The sequence below is a fragment of the Panthera pardus genome, unplaced genomic scaffold (genome assembly GCF_024362965.1).
Source record: "Panthera pardus isolate Hobbes unplaced genomic scaffold, ASM2436296v1 HiC_scaffold_21, whole genome shotgun sequence".
NCBI lineage: Eukaryota > Metazoa > Chordata > Mammalia > Carnivora > Felidae > Panthera > Panthera pardus.
Window position 1 is genome coordinate 36,612,742 of NW_026526777.1, and position 21,623 is coordinate 36,634,364.

The following is a 21,623-nucleotide window of genomic DNA, read 5'->3' on the forward strand; positions in this document are numbered from 1 at the left end:
TCTTAACTGACTGAGCCACCCAGGTGCCCCATCAAATGCTTACTTGCTTTTTAATGGGGTTTTGGAGGGAACAAAGATCTCTCATCTCCTGTGTTTAACTGGATGTCCTAGAACAGTTTTCTGTGCTGTTGGCTGAATCATTTTGGAATGCTTTACCTGTTTGTCAGTTTTAGATTTTAAAATACCAAGTTTGCTTAAAAATGGGAGTTGCTCTAAGCTGTTGCTTTTGTGTTTGAACAGGATATAGCTGAGGCCACAACTGTCACATTTTAGGCTTCTTTAATAGTCCCAAGGGATCTTAGTGCTACCTGGAGAGGGAGGCCCCAGCCATGAGCAGTCATAACTGGGGGGTGACAGTCATCTAGCTTCTGTCTTCTCACCCACATGCCTTGACTCCATACTTAGGGGAGGTAGCCAGGGTCTAAGGTCATTAAGCAGAAAGATTCCTAGACTTCCTTTTTTTAATTCTTTTATTCTTTTTAATTTATGAAGTCAAAAATACAGGTAAGACTGAAGCCCCCTAAGACAATAATTCCTCTGACCCCAGCAAACACACCTTACTCACTTTCCTCTCCCATGAGAGGTAACCATTATTGTCAGGTTGGAGTATAGCTTTCCATACCTTTACTGCTATGTGTGTGTGTGTGTGTGTGTGTGTGTGTGTGTGTGTGTGTGTGGTTTAATAAATGGATAAATATTCTAAAATATGTGCTTTTTTCCCCCTCCTCATGGTGTTATTTTGAGGCTGTTTCTATATTAGTGTATGTGGATTGGCATGACTGGACATGGTATGGATATATAATGTTTTTTAGCCATTCTTCTGTTGCTGAAATTTTAGGTTGCTTCTAATTTTTCTCTTTTGCAAATGCAGCTGCTGTAGAGATGCCTATTTATGCCTCCTTGTACATATATGTAAGTATTCCTTTAGGGCAGGAACCAAGAATAGAATAGAACAGGAGTTGGCAAATGATGGCCCATGGGCCAAATCTGGTCTACTGCCTGTTTTTGTATGGCCTGCAACTAAGAATGGTTTTTATATCTTAAAACTGTTTTATTCTGGGGCACCTGGGTGGCTCAGTTGGTTAAGCATCTGACTCTTGGTTTCAGCTTAGGTCATGATCTCATGGTTTGTGAATTCAAGCCCTACGTGGGACTCTGTGCTGACAGTGCGGATTCTCTCTCTCTCTCTCTCTCTCTCTCTCTCTCTCTCCCTCCCTCCCTCCCTCTCCCTCTCTCCCCCCCCCCACTCGCTCCCTCTGTCTCTCTCTCAAAAATAAATGACTTAAAAAAACTATTTTATTCAATGGTCCATACTCTCCCTACCTGTTTGAAAGATCACCTTTAATATATAGTCAATATCCAAGTATACGTGGGTTCGTTTTAGGGCTCCATTCTATTGTATTGATCTACTTGATTCTTCCTATTTTAAATGCTAGAGTTCTATGGTATGTCTTGATTCCTGACATTGGTATTTATATCTGAATTTGTTAGGTTTGCAATGAATTATAGCTTAATTTGGGTAGCGTTTGCATGTCTGTGATATTGACTCTGAATTTTCAATCATGAATAGTTATTTATTCAAGTCTTCCCTAAGGTTATTACATAATGATTTATCATTTCTCCTCAGAAGTCTTGGGCACTTCTTTGCGGATTATTGCTTTGATATAAGAAAGGTATTGATTTTTGTTTTGAGTTGATAATTTTGCTTCTTTCTTGTTTAAATCTTTTGTTGCCTCTATTAATTTGCCAGTTGTTTCTTTTGATTTTTCTAAATAGATGATCATATCATCTACAAATAATGACAGTTTGTCCTTGCCAACAAATTTAACTCTTGCTGCATTTAATTGTCTTGTGGTACTGATGGAGACTTTCAGCGTGGTTTTGAGTGACAGAAGAGAAAATGTCTTTTTCTTAAAGCTAGTGGGAGGGAATACCTGCTCTGGGTTTTGACATATCTTCTTTATCAACTTAAAGAAGCTTCCTCTTTTCTTTTACTAGTTGGTTTTTTTAAAAAATCATGAATGAGTGTGCAATTTTACTTAATATTTTATTAGCATCTATGGAGTGATCATAAGATTATCCTCCTTTAATTATTTAATCTCATAAATTTCTAATGTTTTTAATACTGAATCCTCCTTCCATTCCTGGGATAAATCCTACTCAATTGCGAGTATTCTTTTAATCACTTCTATATTCAATTTACAGGTATTTAATTTAGAATTTTTAAGGCACTGTGTATAAGAAAGATTAACTCATGATTTTATTTCCCCATGTTGGCTTTTTATGACTTTAGTATCAGGGTTATACTAGCACCATGAAATAAGTAGAAGCTTCCCATGATTTTCAATCCTCTGAAACAGTTTCCGGAAATTGTCTTTTCCTTGACCTTATGGTAGAACTTTCTCATTAAGATCATTTGGCCAATTTTTCTTTAAGTGTAGAGCTTTGACCACTATTTCAGTTCTTCTGTGGTTATGCTTTCTCAGGCTTTCTACTTTTTCTTTGAGAATTTTAGGCAATTTATATTTTCTAGATACTGTGTTTCTCAGCTACGTTACCAAATATATTGCTATATAATCTCCAAAGAGTTTTAAATCTCCTATATATTATTATCTCTTGTTGTTTATTTGGCCTTGTTTTCTTTTTTTTTTTTTTAATTTTTTTAGCGTTTATTTATTTTTATTTTTTATTTTTTATTTTTTTTATTTTTTTATTTTATTTTTTATTTTTTTTTTATTTTTTAATATATGAAATTTACTGTCAAATTGGTTTCCATACAACACCCAGTGCTCATCCCAAAAGGTGCCCTCCTCAATACCCATCACCCACCCTCCCCTCCCTCCCACCCCCCATCAACCCTCAGTTTGTTCTCCGTTTTTAACAGTCTCTTATGCTTTGGCTCTCTCCCACTCTAACCTCTTTTTTTTTTTTTTTTTTTTTCCTTCCCCTCCCCCATGGGTTTCTGTTACGTTTCTCAGGATCCACATAAGAGTGAAACCATATGGTATCTGTCTTTCTCTGTATGGCTTATTTCACTTAGCATCACACTCTCCAGTTCCATCCATGTTGCTACAAAAGGCCATATTTCATTTTTTCTCATTGCCACGTAGTATTCCATTGTGTATATAAACCACAATTTCTATGTCCATTCATCAGTTGATGGACATTTAGGCTCTTTCCATAATTTGGCTATTGTTGAGAGTGCCGCTATAAACATTGGGGTACAGGTGCCCCTATGCATCAGTACTCCTGTATCCCTTGGATAAATTCCTAGCAGTGCTATTGCTGGGTCCTAGGGTAGGTCTATTTTTAATTTTCTGAGGAACCTCCACACTGCTTTCCAGAGCGGCTGCACCAATTTGCATTCCCACCAACAGTGCAAGAGGGTTCCTGTTTCTCCACATCCTCTCCAGCATCTATAGTCTCCTGATTTCTTCATTTTGGCCACTCTGACTGGCGTGAGGTGGTATCTGAGTGTGGTTTTGATTTGTATTTCCGTGATAAGGAGCGACGTTGAACATCTTTTCATGTGCCTGTTGGCCATCCGGATGTCTTCTTTAGAGAAGTGTCTATTCATGTTTTCTGCCCATTTCTTCACTGGGTTATTTGTTTTTCGGGTGTGGAGTTTGATGAGCTCTTTATAGATTTTGGATACTAGCCCTTTGTCCGATGTGTCATTTGCAAATATCTTTTCCCATTCCGTTGGTTGCCTTTTAGTTTTGTTGGTTGTTTCCTTTGCTGTGCAGAAGCTTTTTATCTTCATAAGGTCCCAGTAATTCACTTTTGCTTTTAATTCCCTTGCCTTTGGGGATGTGCCGAGTAAGAGATTGCTACGGCTGAGGTCAGAGAGGTCTTTTCCTGCTTTCTCCTCTAAGGTTTTGATGGTTTCCTGTCTCACATTCAGGTCCTTTATCCATTTTGAGTTTATTTTTGTGAATGGTGTGAGAAAGTGGTCTAGTTTCAACCTTCTGCATGTTGCTGTCCAGTTCTCCCAGCACCATTTGTTAAAGAGACTGTCTTTTTTCCATTGGATGTTCTTTCCTGCTTTGTCAAAGATGAGTTGGCCATACGTTTGTGGGTCTAGTTCTGGGGTTTCTATTCTATTCCATTGGTCTATGTGTCTGTTTTTGTGCCAATACCATGCTGTCTTGATGATGACAGCTTTGTAGTAGAGGCTAAAGTCTGGGATTGTGATGCCTCCCGCTTTGGTCTTCTTCTTCAAAATTACTTTGGCTATTCGGGGCCTTTTGTGGTTCCATATGAATTTTAGGATTGCTTGTTCTAGTTTCGAGAAGAATGCTGGTGCAATTTTGATTGGGATTGCATTGAATGTGTAGATAGCTTTGGGTAGTATTGACATTTTGACAATATTTATTCTTCCAATCCATGAGCAGGGAATGTCTTTCCATTTCTTTATATCTTCTTCAATTACCTGCATAAGCTTTCTATAGTTTTCAGCATACAGATCTTTTACATCTTTGGTTAGATTTATTCCTAGGTATTTTATGCTTCTTGGTGCAATTGTGAATGGGATCAGTTTCTTCATTTGTCTTTCTGTTGCTTCATTGTTAGTGTATAAGAATGCAACTGATTTCTGTACATTGATTTTGTATCCTGCAACTTTGCTGAATTCACGTATCAGTTCTAGCAGACTTTTGGTGGAGTCTATCGGATTTTCCATGTATAATATCATGTCATCTGCAAAAAGCGAAAGCTTGACTTCATCTTTGCCAATTTTGATGCCTTTGATTTCCTTTTGTTGTCTGATTGCTGATGCTAGAACTTCCAAGACTATGTTAAACAACAGCGGTGAGAGTGGACATCCCTGTCGTGTTCCCGATCTCAGGGAAAAAGCTCTCAGTTTTTCCCCATTGAGATTGATGTTAGCTGTGGGCTTTTCATAAATGGCTTTTATGATGTATAAGTATGTTCCTTCTATCCCGACTTTCTCAAGAGTTTTTATTAAGAAAGTGTGCTGGGTTTTGTCAAAGGCCTTTTCTGCATCGATTGACAGGATCATATGGTTCTTCTCTTTTTTTTTTATTAATGTGATGTATCACGTTGATCGATTTGCGAATGTTGAACCAGCCCTGCATCCCAGGAATGAATCCCACTTGATCATGGTGAATAATTCTTTTTATATGCCGTTGAATTGGATTTGCTAGTATCTTATTGAGAATTTTTGCATCCATGTTCATCAGGGATATTGGCCTGTAGTTCTCTTTTTTTACTGGGTCTCTGGTTTAGGAATCAAAGTAATACTGGCTTCATAGAATGAGTCTGGAAGTTTTCCTTCCCTTTCTATTTCTTGGAATAGCTTGAGAAGGATAGGTATTATCTCTGCTTTAAACATCTGGTAGAACTCCCCTGGGAAGCCATCTGGTCCTGGACTCTTATTTGTTGGGAGATTTTTGATAACTGATTCAATTTCTTTGCTGGTTATGGGTCTGTTCAAGCTTTCTATTTCCTCCTGATTGAGTTTTGGAAGAGTGTGGGTGTTTAGAAATTTGTCCATTTCTTCCAGGTTGTCCAATTTGCTGGCATATAATTTTTCATAGTATTCCCTGATAATTGTTTGTATCTCTGAGGGATTGGTTGTAATAATACCATTTTCATTCATGATTTTATCTATTTGGGTCATCTCCCTTTTCTTTTCGAGAAGCCTGGCTAGAGGTTTGTCAATTTTGTTTATTTTTTCAAAAAACCAACTCTTGGTTTCGTTGATCTGCTCTACCGTTTTTTTAGATTCTATATTGTTTATTTCTGCTCTGATCTTTGTTATTTCTCTTCTTCTGCTGGGTTTAGGCTGCCTTTGCTGTTCTGCTTCTATTTCCTTTAGGTGTGCTGTTAGATTTTGTATTTGGGATTTTTCTTGTTTCTGGAGATAGGCCTGGATTGCAGTGTATTTTCCTCTCAGGACTGCCTTCGCCGCATCCCAAAGCGTCTGGATTTTTGTATTTTCATTTTCGTTTGTTTCCATATATTTTTTAATTTCTTCTCTAATTGCCTGGTTGACCCACTCATTCTTTAGTAGGGTGTTCTTTAACCTCCATGCTTTTGGAGGTTTTCCAGATTTTTTCCTGTGGTTCATTTCAAGCTTCATAGCATTGTGGTCTGAAAGTATGCATGGTATAATTTCAATTCTTGTAAACTTATGAAGGGCTGTTTTGTGACCCAGTATATGATCTATCTTGGAGAATGTTCCATGTGCACTCAAGAAGAAAGTATATTCTGTTGCTTTGGGATGCAGAGTTCTAAATATATCTGTCAAGTCCATCTGATCCAATGTATCATTCAGGGCCCTTGTTTCTTTATTGACCGTGTGTCTAGATGATCTGTCCATTTCTGTAAGTGGGGTGTTAAAGTCCCCTGCAATGACCACATTCTTATCAATAAGGTTGCTTATGTTTATGAGTAGTTGTTTTATATATCTGGGGGCTCCGGTATTCGGCGCATAGACATTTATAATTGTTAGCTCTTCCTGATGGATAGACCCTGTAATTATTATATAATGTCCTTCTTCATCTCTTGTTACAGCCTTTAATTTACAGTCTAGTTTGTCTGATATAAGTATGGCTACTCCAGCTTTCTTTTGGCTTCCAGTAGCATGATAAATAGTTCTCCATCCCCTCACTCTCAATCTAAAGGTGTCCTCAGATCTAAAATGAGTCTCTTGTAGACAGCAAATAGATGGGTCTTGTTTTTTTATCCATTCTGATACCCTATGTCTTTTGGTTGGTGCATTTAATCCATTTACATTCAGTGTTATTATAGAAAGATACGGGTTTAGAGTCATTGTGATGTCTGTATGTTTTATGCGTGTAGCGATGTCTCTGGTACTTTGTCTCACAGGATCCCCCTTAGGATCTCTTGTAGGGCTGGTTTCGTGGTGACAAATTCCTTCAGTTTTTGTTTGTTTGGGAAGACCTTTATCTCTCCTTCTATGCTAAATGACAGACTTGCTGGATAAAGGATTCTCGGCTGCATATTTTTTCTGTTTAGCACACTGAAGATATCGTGCCAAGCCTTTCTGGCCTGCCAAGTTTCAAAAGAGAGATCAGTCACGAGTCTTATAGGTGTCCCTTTATATGTGAGGGCACGTTTATCCCTTGCTGCTTTCAGAATTTTCTCTTTATCCTTGTATTTTGCCAGTTTCACTATGATATGTCGTGCAGAAGATCGATTCAAGTTACGTCTGAAGGGAGTTCTCTGTGCCTCTTGGATTTCAATGCCTTTTTCCTTCCCCAGTTCAGGGAAGTTCTCAGCTATAATTTGTTCAAGTACCCCTTCAGCACCTTTCCCTCTCTCTTCCTCCTCTGGGATACCAATTATGCGTATATTATTTCTTTTTAGTGTATCACTTAGTTCTCTAATTTTCCCCTCATACTCCTGGATTTTTTTTATCTCTCTTTTTCTCAGCTTCCTCTTTTTCCATAACTTTATCTTCTAGTTCACCCATTCTCTCCTCTGCCTCTTCAAGCCGAGCCGTCATGGTTTCCATTTTGTTTTGCATTTCGTTTAAAGCGTTTTTCAGCTCCTCGTGACTGTTCCTTAGTCCCTTGATCTCTGTAGCAAGAGATTCTCTGCTGTCCTGTATACTGTTTTCAAGCCCAGCGGTTAATTTTATGACTATTATTCTAAATTCACTTTCTGTTATATTATTTAAATCCTTTTTGATCAGTTCATTAGCTGTTGTTATTTCCTGGAGATTCTTCTGAGGGGAATTCTTCCGTTTGGTCATTTGGATAGTCCCTGGAGTGGTGCGGACCTGCAGGGCACTTCCCCTGTGCTGTGGTGTATAACTGGAGTTGATGGGCGGGGCCGCAGTCAGACCTGATGTCTGCCCCCAGCCCACCGCTGGGGCCACAGTCAGACTGGTGTGTGCCTTCTCTTCCCCTCTCCTAGGGGCGGGATTCACTGTGGGGTGGCGTGGCCCGTCTGGGCTACTTGCACACTGCCAGGCTTGTGGTGCTGGGGATCTGGCGTATTAGCTGGGGTGGGTAGGCAATTGCACGGTGGCAGGAGGGGCAGGCTTAGCTCGCTTCTCCTTAGGTGATCCACTTCAGGAGGGGCCCTGTGGCAGCGGGAGGGAGTCAGATCCGCTGCCGGAGGTTCGGCTCCGCAGAAGCACAGAGTTGGGTGTTTGCGCGGAGTGAGCAAGTTCCCTGGCCGGAACTGGTTCCCTTTGGGATTTTGGCTGGGGGATGGGCGGGGGAGATGGCGCTGGCGAGCGCCTTTGTTCCCCGCCAAGCTGAGGTCTGTCGTCCGGGGGGCTCAGCAACTCTCCCTCCCTTTGTCCTCCAGCCTTCCCGCTTTCTGAGCAGAGCTGTTAACTTATGACCTCCCAGATGCTAAGTCGCGCTTGCTGTCGGAACACAGTCCGTCCGGCCCCTCCGCTTTTGCCAGCCAGACTCGGGGGCTCTGCTTGGCCGGCGAGCTGCCCCTCCGCCCTGGCTCCCTCCCTCCAGTCTGTGGAGCGCGCACCGCCTCGCTGCCCTTCCTACCCTCTTCCGTGGGCCTCTCGTCTGCGCTTGGCTCCGGAGACTCCGTTCTGCTAATCCTCTGGCGGTTTTCTGGGTTCTTTAGGCAGGTGTAGGTGGAATCTAAGTGATCAGCAGGACGCGCGGTGAGCCCAGCGTCCTCCTATGCCGCCATCTTCCAACCCAAAAGTGTTTGGTTTAAATCAATGAAAATTTTTTAAAAATTTACTAATGTGTTAAGTTCTATAATTTTTTTTTGTTGCTGATTTATTTTATTCCATTGTTGGTGAGCATAGCCTTCATGATAACTTTTTAGAATATATTTGGGTTCCTTTCCTGGCTTAGTTCATATTCAGTTTGATTATGGTCCATTTGTATATGAAAATTGCGTGTATTCATTGTTCTATGTATCTTTCTATTAGACAGGCCTAATAATTCTTTCATTGTGATAAATTATACATTTATACATTGCTGAAATTCTCATTTTGTTTATACATTACTCTCCTGGCTTTGGTGAGTGTTGTAATGACTGTTATTTTAAACTTTCAGTCAAATAAAAATCACTTATTTTCATTTCATTAAGATCTGTTCCTGAAGATTTATCTTCGTTTTCTGTTTGGAACATATTCCTCTGTTTCTTTATATATATATTTTTTTACTCTCTGTAATGGTTTCTTGGCATTAGATAAAATTACCATGTCTCCTAATCTGGACAGAGTTGTCTTGTGTAGAAGTTGAACCATGTCAGTCAGCCTGGCCTGAGCTTCTAATTTTTTTCTCAAACCTTTGTGATTGTCCAAGGTCAAGTTACCTTCTTCATTCTTAATGGCCTTCTTAGCTGAAGATGTGCTAAGACCTGTTAGTGTGCCCTAGGGGAGGGTCACAATCAGTACCTTGATGCAGTATGATTAGAATCTAGACCCTCAATCATCAGCTGGGAGAGAACATATTTAAACCTGTTTCCGAGGAAAAACTGGGAGATGGGAACTTTTGCCTGCTCAGTCTGTGCCAAGACTTGGTGTGTGGTCTCAGGAGAGTGCTCCTGTGCCTGTTAGGAACTGCTTCTTTGGTTGCTGCAGTCCTATGGGACTTGTGAATGGAAGCCTCAGTGGCCACCAGAGCTAGGCCATTGGGGGACCTGTTCCTTGGACAGCAGCTGCAAAAGCTGGCATGCAGGTGTAATTCAAGCTCCTTCCAGGGAGATACTGGCAACTTGGAGTGAGCTGGAGGGAAAAGGTGGGGGAGGTGTCCACCAGCTTCCCAGTGACCTGGGAGGATCACAGACATTCTTTAGATGTGTGCTAAATGAGCAGTCTGACTCTCAGGCAGAAAATTTTAAACTATGCAGTAGACCTCTTTCAGAGAAAGACTGGGAGATTTTTGCTTGCTCTCTTCGTGGTGACTCTGGGGAGAGAGCTGTGACAAGTGCTCATGTGCCCCTCAAGACTGCTTCTTTGTTTGCTCGTCTTGGGGGTCTTATGAACACAGGCACCATTGGTTTTCAGAGCTAATTGCCTGTTCCTGCAATGGGAGTCTTAAAATTTGGGGTGCTAGATGTGGGGTTCAGAATCTTTGTTCCTCAGGGATAAGCTGGGAATTAGGGTTTTTCTCCCAATTGTAGGATGCTTTGTGGGGGGTGGGGTTTATGGCAAGAGTATGTCTCAGCCTTGTCTGCCTGTTAAGATGTGGGTATTTTCTCATTTACCTGATGGGTAGGAGTTTCTCTGCCAGTTTCTGGATTTCTTTCAGTGTAAATTGCTCCATTTACAGAATGTATAGCTGTGCATTCAGTGCAGCCACAGAAGGAGGGAAGGGGAGGAACCTCTTGTGTCGCCACCTTGATAGCCTCTCCTCTTCTAAGATTGTTTTGCTTATTTAGGTTCCCTTGAGATTCCATCTTAATTTTAAGATGAGTTTTTCTGTTTTTTGAAAAAAAAAAAACATCACTGGGGTTTTGATAGGGATTGCCTTGAATCTGTAGATAGCTTTGGGTGGTGTTGTCATCTTAATAATCTTAAATATTCCAATCTATGAATATGGATGTCTGTTTCTTCTTGAAGTGTTTTGTAGTTGTCAGTATATAAGTCTTTTCCCTCCTTAGTTAAATTTATTCCTAAGTATTTTTTTTCTTTTTGATGCTATTGTAAATGGAATTCTTTTCCTAATCTGCTTTTCAGATGGTTTATTGTTAGTGTATAGAAGTGCAGCCGATTTTTGCATGTTGATTTTTGTCTTGAATCTTTGCCGAATTTTTTTTCATTAGTTGTAACAGTTTGGGGTTTTTTTTTATGTATATAAAATCTTTAGTTCTTTCTACATATAAAATCATTTCGTTTGCAATCAGAGATAAGTTTTGCTTCTTCCTTTCCAGTTTGGGTGCTAGGCCTATTAATTTTTATTCAGCTATTTTATATTCTTTTGATCTTTTAGGTGTCATTTTCTGAGGGGATATGTTAAATCTCCTACTCTAATGGTGAATTCCAATTAGTTTTTTAACTTCCAGTGTTATTTTAAGCCATATTGTTCTTGAAAATATTGAGCTCCTGAAATTGACACTTGCTGAGTATCTATCAACCATTGCTTAAGGAACACATGCATAACTAAGTACTAGTTTTTGACGTATTTGAAGTATTTCAAGGAAAAAAACACTTCTTGAAGATCTACTTTGTATTTGGCACTGAAGGGACAAATATCTTGAAGATTCCATTCTAGGGGAGGGACACACAGTGCTACACAGACATAAATTTGCACAATATAGCAGGCAGCATGAAGACATTTGAGTTAGAGGAATGTGTGAATCCCTGTACTATCCTTACTACTCTACTTACCAGTGTATGACCGAGGACCTGTTACTTAAAGTCTATGCCCTTCTAGTTTCTCCTTTGCAAAAAGGGAATAGTTTCTCCTACTTAGCAATATAGCTTAAGGTCATCATATAGTGAATTTGTTTTTGTATCAGAAATTGTATAGCTAAAGCATATAGATTGATACTATCTATCCCCTGGGTTACAGAAACACAGAAAAGGGGTGACTGACTCTGACAGGGTTAGAGTAGCCTATGTTTATCAAATACCAACTGTGAACTAGGAGTCTGAGCTTGCCCGGAGCAGTGCAGTTAAAAAGTGGGCCCAGAACCTGAGCACCATTTGGACTGGTCCAAAGCTGTTGGTCTCCTGAGCTGACGCTGAGCTGGAGCTTGAAGAAAGAATTAGGAGGACACATTTTCAGTAGAGAAAACAGCTTGTGCAAAGGCACGGAGCTGTAAAAGTACGTGCCATGTTGGAAGAACAGTGAGTAGAGCTGTGTCATTAGCAGGAATCAAGGTTGGAAAGTAAAATGAGGTCTGATTGTAAAGGACCTTCTTTGGATTTTAGTCTCAAGTAGTAAAAGAGCCACCAAGATATTTTGCGCAATGGAGGGACATATTCAGTGTACCTGATGAACCAGAGGGGGAAAGGCCAGAGTATAGCATGCCAGTTAACAAAGAGGCTTCTGCACAATCCAGAGCAGAGACATGAGGACTAAAAGCATGGCCATGTTGGTAGAAGAGCAAGAACACGGGGTGAGACAGTACTGTTGGCCATTCCAGAACTTTTGGCAGGATTCCAGCCCCTCAAATATGGCTTAAGTTCTCTGATTATACCAAGAGCTTGTTGTTTGCTTGGCTATTTGAAAGCATCCTGAAATTGCTTCGTATGCTGCATGGATTTGGATGCCATACTATAGGCTGTGCTGTTTTTAACCAAGCAGGATATGTAAACTGTGGAGCAGGTGACTTGTCCATTTAAGCAAAGTTGGCTTTGTCTTTATCACCACAATATTTGATTCTCTCTCAGGAGCATACATTGCTTAGATCTCAGTAGTAGATACTGGAAATTTTCATTTCATTGACCAGATATATTTTGGAGCTTCGTACACTTACAAGAAGGAAGGAGGTGTTGCTTTTGAGTGCCTTCATGTATTCCTTTGGCATGGATAAAGGATGGAATGGAACATTAAGGAAGTCAGGAGATTCTGTAACTTATTTAGGGCAAAGAGAGAGGCAGGTGTTAAATAACTAATTACTGAGCACACACAGAGTATTCATGGGTCTTATGTGATGCAGATGGAAGAATAGCACTCACCATACAGGGAGGAGCGTGAGAGAGGGGTTACTCATGAAACATGGACTTCTGAATGGAAGGGACCAAAGTGCCTTGTCCAATGAAGCAAGAGGAGAGGTGTCCTGGCGGGTTGGCGCAGGATGGGACAGGAGTTTGGGTCTTCCTGAGTGTTTTGCCCTGGCCACCCTTCTCTTTCACAAGAGCTCTGATTGTTTCTTTGTTACCTTTGGTCTCATCTTTACAGCCTGTGGGGTGTCTACCCTCATTTACTCTCCCTGGTCTCCAGCAATATCCCCCATGCCATTTCCTTGTGCATCCTCTCTTACCCTCTGGGTAGCATTTTTATTAGAAAATGAAAGACTTCAGTGATTATATGGAAGAACTGTGTCCAGCTGCTCAAACCCACCCAATTTCTTTTTTTAGCTTCTTCCCATTTAAAAATAAACAGTATCAGGTCCCACTTGCCAAGCCTTTGTCAGTCTCCAGCAGCCATTCCTCCGGCCCATCTGCTCCCCCAGATGCTCAGCCTGTCCCCTCTTCCCAGCTCGGCCCCACATGCAGCCCCTCTGTGGACGAGTGTGGGACCCACCGCGCACAGCAGCCTGCAGCCCCACCGCGCCATCTGCCTCCCACCCTAGTGCACATTCTGAGAGTAACTTCTGACCCAGTTTCCACACCACCCCAGGACCCAACTTGTTCGCCCCAGCCCAGGTCCTGTGATTTCCAGGGACAGGATGCTGACTGGAAAAGAGAGAGGAGTTTCCATAGAGATAGGAATAAACACAGGAGCTGACACCTCACAGGAGGAAAGGCAAACTAGTTTGACAGTTTAGTTCTGCCCCAAGGTTTACTTTGTTTGGGTTAGTTCCTTTGGAAGTCAGTGTCTTAGAGGGAAGTATAAAGCAGTGCTTTGAGGGAAGTTTTAAAGTACGCTGTCCTTACAAAGTGTTCCCACACCCCACGTCTTGTTTCTTCTATCAGAGACCTTGAACTCACGCAGAGGAATTAGAGGTCTACCCTGGGTGTGTGCTTCTAGGTGTTCTGTGGGACTTGCTGTATCCAGGCCCAAAGTCCAGGATCTGCTAAAGAGTGGGTTATATCAATGCTAACATGGAGAGGAACCATCTCAACCTGTTATTGAAGCCAGAGTCCCTGAGGGAGAACTGGTCACCCTAGGGTAGGAAGTGATACTTTCTATTCTTCTTCTTTCCTCTGGGTCTGTGGGGTGTGAGGGAGAGAAGCCTCGGGACTGGTGGCACACCATGCCTATCTGTGGTTGGCACAGGAGGCTCCTCTCAAGTTGGGTGCCAGGGGGTGGTGGGTGGGTTAGGGGAGCCTCACACTGGGGCACTGTGAAGAGCACTGTCCCTGCCCTGGGATGCCTTTCTCTGGGCCCCAGGGGAAAGGGGGAACGTTTTTGGCATCGCTCCTAATGAGGCAGGAAGGGAGGTTCTGTGCCCCCATAGACCAAGAGGGAAGTGGGCTTATAAGGAACATAGAAGAAAACATTTCACCCATGCTCAAGAGACACTGTTGACATTCTGGGCAGGACAGTTCTGTCTCACACATTGTAATATGTTTACTATCCCTGGGCCCTGCCATCTCATGCCTTAATTTTGTGACCTTGGGGCAACCAAAAGCTGCTCCGCAAGTTCTAACCATCCCCTGGGGATTGGAAAACCATTCCCAGTTTTTTGCTGCCAGGATATTGAATTGCCGTAGCCTCATCTTTCCTATGGGAAGAGACCATGACCAGACCAGAGCTCTGGTGTATCCTGTTGCATTTGTGTTAAAATCAGATTCTGTTTACCAGTCATTGCCTTATCTGACCAAGTTGGCAATTCCTATTTTCATACCTGATGCCTCCTCGCTATACACTGGCTTATTTCCCCATTTGGAGCACAGTCCATCACATGACCTCTCCTACCAGGGAGGCTTTTCAGCACCTGAATCATGACTAAGATACGAGGTGTGGCCCCTGCACATGGACAGATAGCCTGTATCCTAGACGTGAAGGACCACAGGAGTGATGGCAACAATGGCTACAGGATATCTAAGGAGACTGTGTAAAAGAAATCAAGAGTTTAAAGTAGGAATGTTGACCCCATGGCCCTAGAGATGTAGAAAGTCGTATTTATTGGTGGAGCTGGCCAGATATACCCTTCTAGCCTTGCCCATGTGACTTCTTTCCTCCTTAGGACCTCTAAGCATGGAACTTGGGTCTGGAGTGTAAATCAGGGGCTGAGGCCAGATGGCTCCCAAGGTAGAGGGAGATCCACAGTGTCTAAACCGTCACCTCCCGCAGTGTATTCAGGGACTCCGAAGAGGAGAGATGGGTTCTAGCTGAGATTCACATCCCCTTTGCTATTAACCGTGGGTTATCCGCACAGGCCCTCTCTTTTATTCCTGGTGCCTCTCATTCTGCTCTCCCACTGATTCACAGGGCAGAGAAGTGATGCTGAGTCAAGTTTGCTGCTTGTGGGCAGCCAGGCTAATTTTGTTAGTTCAGAGGATGGGGCTATTAGTTCAATCAGGTTTTTGGATGTACTTTATTGTCTCCTACTTTGGTAATCAACAACTGCCTATAAGCATCTTGATTTCTCCTTTGTATCTTTCTGGTGTATTGATTCCAAAAGCCTGTGCCTTTAATGTTCTTGCTTAGTTTTTGCAAAATTAACTCTTTATAAAAATTGAATTGTAGCCCATTTTGTCAGATTTTAGCTGTCCTCCATTGTCTCTGAGATCAGAGGCTCTTTCATATTTGCTATTATTTTGACTTTTTTTTCCCTAAGCAGAAATAGGAATTTATTGACTCATATAGCTGAATAATCACAGAAGCAAAGGAAGATCCGTTAGAACCAGAGCTTCAGGTGCTGAAATGAGGAGCCCTGTGCCTCCAGGACTCACTCTCCGCCTCACCTCCTCCCTTGCTCTGCCCCTTGCCCCACACCTCTGCCTCCTACCAGCCTGGTCCTTGCCCCCTACTGGGTCACCTGGCTCCTCAGTCCTGCTTAGAATTAAGCCCAATGCAAAGAGCAGTTTCCTCTCTCAGTATCTCTCAGTTGGTTATTTAATAATTGTAATCATTTCCTGTAAAAGGAGAACCACTCTGAGCTTAACCAATCTACGTGCATTCTGTGTCATTGACATTAATATGGAAAAGATTACATGGAGCCTTTGAATTCCCCTAACAGGATGTAAGGTTGGAGGACACAGGTGGGTTTGGAACAGAAGTGCCAGAACATCTGACTCACCGGGTCCCTTAGAAATGAAACACGTTATCAGTGGTCCTGTACCTGGAGAGAATTATTTGGATACATTTGTGCCAGTTAGGGTAATCTATATTGTCTTAATTTATCATTCTGAATTTCCCCCCTATCTCCCTCCTTCCTCTCCTCCTGCCTCCCTAGTTACTGCCGATGGAGCCAGTGATACACAGAAAATATCTTCTGCTCTCAAATTCAGAAACTGGTAGATTAATGTCTCCCTATTCTCAGAGGTGAAGAGTGCTGAATTACAAGCCCATTTCATCCCCATGTCTCTTTCATCACTATTTTAAAACAATTTTTAATGTTTTATTTTTGAGAGAGAGAGATACAGAGCGCTACTCGTAGGGGAGGGGCAGAGAGAGAGAGGGAGACACAGAATCTGAAGCAGGCTCCAGGCTCTGAGCTGTCAGCACAGAGTCCAACATGGGGCTCAAACCCATGAAATGTGAGATCATGACCTGAGTTGAAGTCAGACGCTTAGCTGACTGAGCCACCCAGGCGCCCCTTGTTTTTATACTGTGTAATTAACTCTTGTCTGGTCTGACTTGACAGTGTCCTCTATACATGCTTGTGGCCTTTTAGAACAAGGGAGAGACTAGAGGTCACCTTGTCTGGTAGCCTCTAACTGGGGACATGTCAGCATCATCGGAGAGCTTTCCAGAACAATGATGTCCAAGCAGATGACTCAGTGCCAACTACACAGCTTATCTGTGAGAAGACCACACTTTACTTTGACATAATGGTGGCAGTAAAACCATGCTCCAAGGTGATGCTGGAGAACACCATGGATGGGGTGACATGTGATTGCAGCTGTATCTGAGCATATAGAACAGAAGCTGGAACTGGCAGGAGAGGAAAAGGAGAGGGGGTCAGAAATTGATTTTTCTAGGTTTCCAAAAGACACTGACCAAGGATTACACAGTGGCCCCAGATAGTCCGTAACAGACTTTCCAGAACTAAGCAAGCCTCCTTCCAGAGACACCCTCCAGCTTAATCCTTTTCTCATACTAGGAATTTGGTTAATTCAGATTTCTATTTGTAATTGGAGCACAGCTGAAATCAGGATGCAAGTGATCCCAGAAATATGTAGGTTTCAGGAAGATATTCAGGAACGATCTCCAAACCCTCTGCTCTCTCCTTTTTCTGTGTCTTTGGATTTGATGGAGGTATTTGTCAGAAACCCTGGGGCCCTTTGGCCTTGCTGTTGCACTGCACCTGGTTCTCATTCTGCATATGCAGTCCCTAAGAACAGTCCCTGTGGACGTGTCGATGGCGCTCACACACTCCAGGCACAGCCCTCTGCCATCTTACTCAGGAGGACCACCAGAACAGTCAGTACCAAGAAAGAAAGGCTCTGTTTACTTGATGCAGTCCCCAAGAAGTTATTAAAAGGGAAGGAAAAAGTGCGATGAAGCCCTCAGATGGACAAGCAGAATTCTTTATCATCATCATTGTTGGAAACCACCTCTCTGTTTCCTGCGTATTTCAGGTGCTGTGACAAGCGGCCGCTCTTGGAAGCTGCCGCAGGCTCACTCTCAGTGGGGCGTGTACCCTGAGCTCTGATTCCGGGAATGAGGTCGGCTTGTGCTTATTCCCCTGCGCCCTCTTAATGGGATTCTTCCTCACAGTGGGTCAGATTGACAGGATGGCTTCCCAGAGTCAAGTTACCTGGCCCAGAACATCACCCTGATCTTGACCTCGTTACATGGAGTTGTGCTGGTTATAAGGGAGCCCAGTTTAAACAGTTCTTATACCTGTAGTTCACATGCAGAGGATGTGTGGACACATTCATTCTGGACAGATCTTGACTAGCTTCAGTGCTTGTGTGACACGTGTCAGGGGAAGCCCGTTTGGCAGTAGGAAGCAACAAATTGGGGGTGCATCACTTCTTAGACCGGAGTGAGCATGACACAGGAATGGAAGTTTTTATGGCAGCTTAAGTCCTGCCCCAGCTCAGGCTCTGGGCTGGGTGTCCTGGGCTGGTACTAGAGATGCCCGGTGGTACCTCAGCACTATTTTTGTGCCCCTCCAGTGAGACACCACCTGCCTTTTCCCCACAGATTCACTTCCTCTCCCCACAAGCCCGCCGTCGATTCCACGCCGCCTTTGCGTCTTGTTCCACCTCCATGCTGATCCTGTCCAACCTGGTGTTTCTTGGGGGCAGTCAAGTTGGGAAAATCTACTGGAACAGGATCTTCATACAAGGTAAGTTGCCTGACAATGCTGTTTTCAGTCAATTTCTTGTTTTCCACTTATGCTGTTGCCACATACCTTGTGGTACATCTGTGTGGTGTAGCGGGAGGCGTTCATTGTTCTGTTCGTGGTATGTGACCCGTAAAATACCAACCAGAAACAATTCCCCGTGTTTAGCCATAACGTTCAGGGGCCCCTACGTCGATGTACCTCTCGTCTATTACACGCGGCACTTAACATTAAAAGGTATTATCCCAGCTCTCCCAAACTCTGCTGTTGCCTTCTACTAAATTAATACTCTGGTTTTTAAAAAGTTTCCTGGGGCACCTGGGTGGTTCAGTCGGTTAAGTGTCCGACTTCGGCTCGGGTCGTGATCTCACGGTCCACGAGTCCTAGCTCTGCGTCACGCTCTGTGCCGACAGCTCAGAGCCTGGAGCCTGCTTTGGATTCTGTGTTTCTGTCTCTCTCTGCCCCTCCCCTGCTCATTCTCTCTCTCTCTCTCTCTATCAAAAACAAATAAAAAACAATTTAAAAAAAAGTTTCCTAATCTTCCTTCCTAATCATCCCAGCCTTCAGTATACTGCAAAAGTCTAACCTTTCATTTACCGCTCTGAGCATCCTGGTCAGCAAGGTCCTGGAAGCCCCACTGTGCTCTCCTGTAGCTGTGGGCTTGGCACCCGGGTTTGCCACAGCTCTTTGTTGTAGGTGTGTTTGTCTGAACACCGGGATGCCAACACTCATGGCCAGTCTTGTATATAATGTGCATGAAGTGGTGTGTGTCAGTGTCCACAGCAAGCCACACTTCCAGCAGGTAAAATGCTGGTCTGTGGGGGTTGCTGTGGAAACACTGCATTAATAATCGGTCATCATTTATTTATGGTCCCTACTGCCCTTAGGCCGGAACTAAGAGCTCTGTCACGGCCTTGAGAGACTTGGGAGAATGAGGCCTGAGTACAGTGCACATTACTCCAGCCAGTTTACCGGGTGTGAAAAGCCAAGGTCCCCTGTTCTGTTTCCCTGACCAATGGCATGGTTTTGTGCCTTTGGTCTGGGAAGTTTTGCCAGGCGGTAACGACGTGATTGACTGCATGACCAGGCTGTCGTCTCTACATCCAGGTCCCTGAGGAGCCAGTGATGCTTCCACTGCAGCTTTTTTCATACCAGAAATAACCCTGGCACAGCTGCATGAGCCCAGAATGCCAGGTCACAAGTCTAAACCGTGGCGGCTTGGGGGAGCCAGGCTCAAAGGGGCCATGAGAGAGCCCTGCTCTGCTTTCCTCTCGTCGTTACAAAACCCCTCTTTGATCTTACTTTTTGAGAACTATCTTAGCTGATGGTTCCTGAAAAGACAATGTACTTTTTAAGTGGGAGCCGTCCTTTAATAAAGATGGGAGCCGATGGGGTGCAGAGGGTCTCAAGAAAAAAAACATGCTCCTTGCGGTGGGCGACAGCGTCCTACTTTCCTGGCTTCCAACCACAGTACCTAGCATGACGCCAAGGACACTGTGACTCGGGAAAATGCTGACTTGGGACTTGCTGGTCACATGGACAAGAAGGCTCCGATCTTTGCTTCCAGAAATGAGGCCTCAGGTATTTGCCACTTCCAAGGCACTGAGAATACATTACAAAAAAGAAGCACACATAAATGTAGGAGCTGAACATGCAAACAGAAATGTGTCCACAGACTGAGGTAGTTGTGCCAGATGCATGAGCAACTTACCGTAGGTCATAGGATGGAGTGGCTTACCTTCCCGCAAAAACTGGATTTCACAGAGGAGGTGGCAATTGAATTGGAGTTTTGAGCCGCAAGTAGGAACTTGCCAGGTGGAGAAGGCAGGTGTGTGGGAATAATTAACACTAGCTGCTCTGTCAGATAGTTCTGAACTCTCAGTAATCTTTTCCCATAGAAATTTATTCTTCTCACAGTTCATTGTGGGTCCAGTGGCTTTTTCTAGGCAGTGACTCCAGAACCTAGAATGTTTCTATGTTGATTCTTTACTTTCTTGGCCTGGCATCATGGAGGAGAAGAGCACATGGGGATGACACACAAGTACTAAATATCCCCGCCAGTGGTGACGCACAGTATTTCTGCTCACATTCCATTGGCCGGAACCAGTCACATGACCAGCCCAAGTGCAAGAGAGGGAGATGTGGGGAAGTGCACAGATATTCGTAGGTTATGGCACAGCAGGAGACGGTACATGAGGCAACCTGGAGATGCCCAAGGGGCAGGTAAAAATGTGAGTTGGACTGCGGAAAACAGTATGGCAGTTCCTCAAAAATTAAAATAGAAATACCATATGATCCAGAAATTCCACTACTGAAAATTTACCCAAAGAAAATGAAAATATTAATTTAAAAAGATACATGCACCCCTATGTTCATTGTGGCATTATTTACAATCACCAAGGTGTTTGGTGATTACGAACAACCTAGGTGTTCGTAAATAGATGAGTGGATAGAGAAGATGTGGTATGTATGTGTGATGGGATATTACTCAGCCATAAAAAGAATGAAGTCTTGCTATTTGTGACATGGATGGATGTGAAGGGTATTATGCGAAGTGATGTAAGTCAGACAAAGGCAAATACCATATGATTTTACTTACATGTAGAATAAAAAAAATAGTTTGGTTTTTACAATAAGCATACAAGAAATAACATTCTTTGGTTGGATATTGAGGTTGATATTTTCCAAGGAAGACCGTAGCTCATGGAATAGTGGTAGAAATGATCAACTGATATACATAAAAGCTAAATTTTTGCTAAAGTAATTCTTCATCAAATAAATATAGATGGGTAAGGCAAAGAAGAAAGCCCTGAGTATTCAAGAGTCAAAATGAATGATACTTATGAATATTAACATTCAGTTTCATTTAGTCAAAATACAAAAGCTAACACAAATTTATGGAATTACCAGATCATGGATTTTAAAACCATCAGTCACTTCCACGATCACTATGATTATGATGCTATGGCCTGTGATAATTCATTTACAAACATTGTACTCTAACAAAGGGGGAAAAATGAATTTTTTGAATTTACAAATAAATAATATTGATAATTAAAAAAAAAAAAAAACAGAAACAGACTTGTGAATACACAGAGCTGGTGGCTGCCATAGGGGAGAGGGACATGGGGTGGGGGGTGAAATAGGTGAAGAGGATTAAGAAGTACAAACTTTCAGTTATAAAATAAGTAAGTTCCAGACATGAAAGGTACAGCATAAGGAATATAATCAATAATATAATAATGGTACGTGGTGCCATAATGTAACTATACTTATTGTGGTGAGCATCGCACAGTGTATGGACTTGTGGAATGACTATGTTGTGCCTCTGAAACTAATACAACATCGTATGTCAACTATACTTCAGTAATCAAGTGTTTGTCTGGATGTGGGTTACAGTTGGGGAGGTTTGGACTACATGACCTGTGGGAGTCAAGGGCACACAGGTACGTGAGGCCACGGGGGGTAGATACAGGTCCCCAGGCAGCAGGCACAGAGCGAGAAGAGAGCAGGGTGGGAGGTGTGATCTGGCTGTGCAGGCACGTAAAGTGGCGGAGGAAAGGTCACAG

General features: G+C 42.9%; 1 protein-coding gene across 6 annotated transcripts in view; it reads left to right on the forward strand.

Annotated features, from left to right (window-relative positions):
- The window catches only part of HHAT (hedgehog acyltransferase), a 324,958-nt gene that overhangs the window by 246,590 nt on the left and 56,745 nt on the right, over positions 1 to 21,623 (forward strand). For all 6 annotated transcript variants that reach the window (XM_019429308.2, XM_019429317.2, XM_019429288.2 and 3 more), the window contains one exon: positions 17,913 to 18,057. In XM_019429308.2, the coding sequence (XP_019284853.1) occupies positions 17,913 to 18,057 (145 nt within the window). The remainder of the gene's footprint in view (positions 1 to 17,912; positions 18,058 to 21,623) is intronic.